The sequence below is a fragment of the Cetorhinus maximus genome, chromosome 13, assembly GCF_964194155.1.
Source record: "Cetorhinus maximus chromosome 13, sCetMax3.hap1.1, whole genome shotgun sequence".
NCBI classification, from domain to species: Eukaryota; Metazoa; Chordata; class Chondrichthyes; order Lamniformes; family Cetorhinidae; genus Cetorhinus; species Cetorhinus maximus.
This window is the reverse complement of record NC_135891.1, coordinates 66,609,594-66,615,593: the sequence shown is the minus strand read 5'-3', so window position 1 is coordinate 66,615,593 and position 6,000 is coordinate 66,609,594. Positions and strand designations below refer to the sequence as shown.

The window sequence follows — 6,000 nt, the reverse complement described above, 5'->3', positions numbered from 1 at the left end:
CGGCAGGGTTAGGAAGGTTAAGATGTAGTTGCACAGCCTGGGCACGAGTGTTAATCACTTGTATGTAATGTTCGCTATTGTAAATAATCTCCTAAGAATGTCTCCCTGCCTATGGCTCCTTGTTATAATGAGCAGCGTGTGTATCACTCAAATGTGAAACCTTGATTCCTGCACAAGATAAAGGGCCTCTTCCCTGGCAGTGTGTAACCTTCAGACCAAAGTGATGGTTCGACTTCACAGTCACTGGACACAGTACTGATGCCTGCACCTCAATGGTGCTCGTCATTGCTGCGACAATGATGCGCGACACCCTTGGTGGACTGTATTGCAGTGCTCCACCGGACCTGTCGAGGCACCGGAATCTCATTTTCAAAATGCCTATTGTTTGCTCCACCAAAGTCCTGGTCATGTCATGAGCCTTGTTATGCTGTCGTGGGCAGGCGTCACAAAGTTCCGTCATTCTCTCTGTGTGCTCTCAGCACCTTTGAGGTGGGGTTGGCCCCCCATCTCTTCACCGGTGACAGTATGCTCCTGAAGGCTGACGAAAGGTCAGATGCATTTGAAGTTTCACAGCTGCGTCACCATATGACCCTGATCATAGAGCCCAAGCGAGCTGTCCTCAGCCAGACAGGAGTCAGACATTCTCAGAGGCTATGTGAAGATCTATGGAGTGTCCTCAGTACATGTTGTCCTCAGCCAGACAGGAGTCAGACATTAATAAAAATAAAAAATATATAAATATAAATAAAAACAAAAACAAAGTCAGACATTCTCAGAGGCTATGTGAAGATCTATGGAGTGTCCTCAGTACATGTCGTCATCCTCCTCCTGCAATCTAGCTTCCCAGAAACCTGGGAACTTCCTGCCACTGCTTGCTGCGTCTCCATGACATGAGCCTAAGCACTGAGAGTATGTGCACTGCTATCAACCACACAGGAGTTCACGGATGTAAGGTAAGGATGTCTGGACTGTCCTCACTGCATCTCGTCATCATCCTCCACGAACCTTGCGGCTATGAGGGCCTGTCGAGCGTGCCTGCTTCATCTGGCCAGTGCGATGGCCCCATCAACAGCATCCTCGCCTTCAAGGACCTCATCACCGTCCTCATCGGACCATTTCCTCCTCAGCCAGTTCTCCCCCCTCGTTGCAGCGTCAGGTTGAGGAAGACGCAGCAAGCGACAATGATGCGCGACACCCTCAGAGGACTGCATTGCAGTGCTCCACCAGACCTGTCGAGGCACCAGAACCTCATTTTCAAAATGCCTATTGTTTGCTCCACCAAATTCCTGGTCGCGACATGAGCCTTGTTATACTGTCGCTCTGCTCCAGTCTGAGGCTGTCGCACGGACGTCATCAGCCACATCCTCTGTGGGTAGCCCTTGTCCCCGATGAGCCATCCCTGCAGGGATCCCTGTCAGGGATCTGAGACCTGCTAAGGGTGTAGGAGTCATGGACGCTCCCTGGGAATTGTGCACTGGCCTGCAGGATGCGTTTGTGGTGATCGCACACCAGCTGAACATTCAGCGAGTCGAAGCCCTTGCGGCTGACGTGGTTGACTGCTTGTTGCCACAGAAAGCTGAGCACCATGTCAGTGCAGTCGATGGCACCCTGCTCCTGTGGAAAACCAGAGATCTGCGCAAATCCCAGCGCTCTTGCTTCCTAGCTTTCCTGATCCCGGGTGAAATGCACAAAGTTCTGTGCCTTTGTGAAGATGACATCCATGGCCTCCTGGATACACTTGTGTGTGGAGGCTAGCGAGATCCCGCACAGGTCACCTGTGGAGCCCCAGAAGGAGCTACTGGAGTAAAAAAAGAGCGCCGCGGTCACTTTCACGACCACTGGCAATGGATGTCCTCCATGTTCCTATGGCGCCAAATTCTGCAGCAGGTGGCATACGTGACCGACTAGTTCCCTAGACATGCTCAGTCTTTGGCGACACTGGTTCTTAGTCATCTGCAGGAATGCCAAGCGCTGTTTATAGACCCTGGGTCTAGCGAAGCGCCTACGAGTGACGGCTCTCTGTGGATGTTCAGCTGCAGGGGTGCTCCTCCCTGCGCCTCTTCCACACACTGCTTCTTCTTCTCTGCTCCCTATAAGCCATGAGGCATACCGCTAAATTACCAGGCTCCATGATCTTGATGTTCTCCTCCTGCAGGATCAAAGAGAGAGACATGTGGGTTAGCATAGGTGTCCTAAAAACTTCTCTTGGTTAAGTTTGAAGGCCCCTTCACGCATGCCGGAGGGTGTTGGCCACCACTTGGATGGCCAGTGTGTAGTGCGTTCATGGCTGTCCGAAACTCCACCCACCTCCATCCCACTCCACTTGACTGATTGGTGGCAGTTTTGGCCATTGAACTGCATACTGTGCTCTCAGCTCAGGCATTCTCCTAACCCGCACTGCAAGGCTGCGCTGTTAGCTTGAACCATGAGGGATACTGGTCCAAACCTTAATAAAGACATTGCAATGGGCTGTGAGCATCTCCACCAGTGACTGTGCCATGGGCACCTTTCACAAGGGGATCGTACAACTTGCCCAATCGTCCAATTGCTCTGCTGCCTCCTAAAACACAGATTAATTTGCACTCCGTGCCTGAGGGGTGAAAAGTTCTAGAGCATTTGGTGGTACTTTCATGCTTTTGCATTGCTTGTGTGGACAGATAAGCATCAGATGCCCGACTCCAGGCATGTCAATGGAGCTGCAGCTGAACGGTCACTGCTGTGGAAGAATGCTCACTTTTGACAAGCTTTTCCAAGTGTTTGGTTGTTTCCCTCATTCCCCCCACTCTGGCTGTGCTTGTGTACTTCTTTCAGTCTGTGCTGCCTTGCCCCCCCAAGGTAGCCACGTGCATGCCTTTTAAAGGCAGTCAAGAAGCACGCCGTTCTGAAGTCACACTGATGTGGGCGGTAAATTTGACATAGGGGAACGATTCCAGTGAGCAGGGCTTATAATGAGATGCTGAAATATTGAAATTAGGTTCCCGAGGTGTAGCAGTGGGAAACATGGCCCGTCATTGACGGGTGGAGCGGACGACTGCAAACTGGCTTCACAACGGTGTAAATCGATTTCTGGCCTTCTCGCCATATTATTGCCCCCCCCGCCCGCCATGACACCCGACGCCAATGGGACTAAATGATTCTGCACTAATAAAGATCTTGAAAGCATGGGCAACAGCCACATGGGCTGGAAAAATATTGAAAGGACTCAAACATATGCTCATTGTCAAAGAAGTGCCTCATATTGTGGTTTGAACAAAGAATTGGATGCTTCATTGGATAATTGTCGTTTGATTGGACTGTATGGTCTTGCCAATGAAACATCTTGCCTGCCTTGGAAAGAAGGGCATAAAGGTCATTGCAAAAGGTAATTTGATGCTTAGCCAAAGTAGCCCGGTCAGCTGCTAGAAGGTTTAATGGGCAAGAGGTTGACCACTCACTGGGTGATCATTTGTATGATTTCTTTTAATGTATTTGTGACTAGCAGATGTATTGTTAACAGATGTATTGCAATGGACGTGTTGTTCAAACCTAGTAAAAACATTAGTGTTTAATCTGAGCTTTCAGTGTTGTCTCATTATTTCTCATGTCCAAACAGTAGAGTAACCTGTCAGGGGTATAAAGGCATATCTTACAAGACCTATGGATCCAGTGTTGTTTCTTCCTCAACTATCGTGGAGCATCAGAGAATGCTGCACAATGGAATTGATAATGAAGAGTCTGATGTCCAAATGTGGGCCTTTGCGCTCAGGTGAATTCTGCCTGCCAGTGATTGCTGTATTCCTTGTTCAGCTGATGCTCCCATTTGAGGAGTTAGAGTAACACAGTTATTCTTTGGTTGTCACTCCCTGGATCTGCATGCACTGCAAGCTCCCTGATTTGACAGACGCTGCACTCTATAACAAAGGCAAAACACAAGCAGGTACCTTGCGAGTGAAGCTCTTACAACACCTGGAGCAAACGTATGCCTCTGGGATGAAACTGGGATTGTGATGCTTCTTGAAATGCAAATCCAGTAGCTGCTTCTGTCTGAACCGCTTATCGCATTGGGGGCAGCTGAATGGCTTTTCCCCGGTGTGGATACGCTTATGCATTATCATGTGACGTTTCTGTGCACAAAACAGGAACAGTGATTGCTAGCAACAGACTGGTTCTAAAATCAAATTGGTTGATAGGAAGTAAAGTATACTGAATGCTGGAAATGTGGAATAAAAACAGAAATTGTTGGAAATACTTAGTAGTTCAGGTAACATTGTTAAGAGATAAAGACCTTCATTTGCCCAGATAGCAATCCACTTCAAGGTAATTCATTGTATGCAATGCACTGTAAGGGTTTCTGAGAGATGTGCTAAAATCTGCGGGGTATTTCCATGCTTAATGTTTTTAACTCTTTAGGGGCATTTGAGCAAGGGCCAGGACTGGTTTCATTGACAGTAATGAGGAGGCATTTTAGACACTACAACTATTTCCATTGGAGTAAAAAGACTAGGAAATAGCTTTTTTCCAAACTGATGATTGGTTTTGACAGGGTGAACATGAAAAGGATATTGCCTCTGACTGACGAGTCAGAGACAAGTTAACAATCATTGAGAGGAGATAAGAGTTTTCTTCATCGAGTTGTTGGAGCTCCACAGGGAATAGTTGAGGCTGACATCACTGCATCATTTAAGATGACAATTAATGTTTCCTTGGCGGCATGGACGGGGAGCGCTGATGGCAGAGGCTGGTGGAGGCCTGGACCTGGAGAATGAGGAGACGAAGTGGCTGGCGGAGAAACCGCGGAAACACGACAGGGGAGCGGCGGATCTGGAGACGGCAATGTCCGTCATTGGAGACAGACGGTCCCAGGAACAGAAAGCTAAACAGGAAAGGAAGAAAGGGCTAGCAAAAGTGAACATCAGGAAGGAAGATGTTGAATTGATTATGAATGAGATGGAGATCTCTCGGAATGCAGCAGTGTGGCCTACGAGAACATTTAGGAAATGTCATCAAAGCTTTGGTTGCTCTCAATGACTGAGCTCACAGCATGTTGCCTGTGGCTGTTTCGGACATGCTTAGGAGGGGGGGTGCAAAGAGATTGGGGCAAGAGGTGAATGGAATTGAAGGTCCATCCATCTGTGCAAACACTGCCCACTGTTTGGTGACGGGATTGGGACAGTTTCAGTGAAGTGAATGCTTTACTGGTGCAAGTGCTACTCAAGATCCGACACTGAATCCTGAAGATGGGCAGAACCTTCCAAATGAGAAGGAATAAAAAGACTCAAAACTTGAATCAATAAAGTACAAGTTCACTTACTCAAAAAAAAAATTAATCTCTGGTCTAGCAAAGAGACGGCATACACGTGATAAAGTGATACCTCCTTCTGCTTTGTAAACTTTTGAGGCTTTTCAACTGGGAACACTTGACATGGCCTGCAGGTGGGGCCCAATGGTCATTTTTGGTAATTTTTCAAAATCAAATTCAGGCATAGCCTTTAATTGAGAAGGGAAAATGTGAAAAGACTGTCTAAAGCCACCAGACTGAACAGAAACAATAATATAATCAACAAAGGTGTACACATTACAAATCTTGATCACAGCATAAAACCCAGTCTGTGAGTCTTGCATATTTCTGCATTCAACAGTCAAGAGAAAAGTAATTTACAAACTTCACCATTAGCCCCTTTTAAAAGTTAACAGGCAAAATGAAAGATAAAAACAGAAATGCTGGAAAAACTCAGCAGGTCTGATAGCATCTGTGGAGAGAAAAACAGAGTTAACGTTTCGAGTCTATACGACTCTTCTTCAGGGCTCTGAAGAAGTCATACAGACTTGCAACGTTAACTCTGTTTCTCTCTCCACAGATGATGCCAGACCAGCTGAGATTTTCCAACATTTTCTGTTTTTATTTCAGATTTCCAGCATCCGTAGTGTTTTGTTTTTATCTTAGGCAAAAATGAGAGGCTTCCTCCAGTGGCTCAGTGCCCTTGGGAAGAGAAGAAAACTATCAATTAACTGTGCTCCTGC

General features: G+C 47.1%; 1 protein-coding gene across 1 annotated transcript in view; it reads right to left on the bottom strand.

Moving 5' to 3' along the window:
* Positions 1-1,040: 1,040 nt before the first annotated feature.
* The window catches only part of LOC144688288 (transcriptional repressor CTCF-like), a 42,874-nt gene continuing 37,914 nt past the window's right edge, over positions 1,041-6,000 (bottom strand). The window contains exons 8-9 of the mRNA XM_078554720.1: positions 3,921-4,103; positions 1,041-1,229 (exon numbers count right to left, since the gene is read on the bottom strand). Of these exons, the coding sequence (XP_078410846.1) occupies positions 1,041-1,229; positions 3,921-4,103 (372 nt within the window). The remainder of the gene's footprint in view (positions 1,230-3,920; positions 4,104-6,000) is intronic.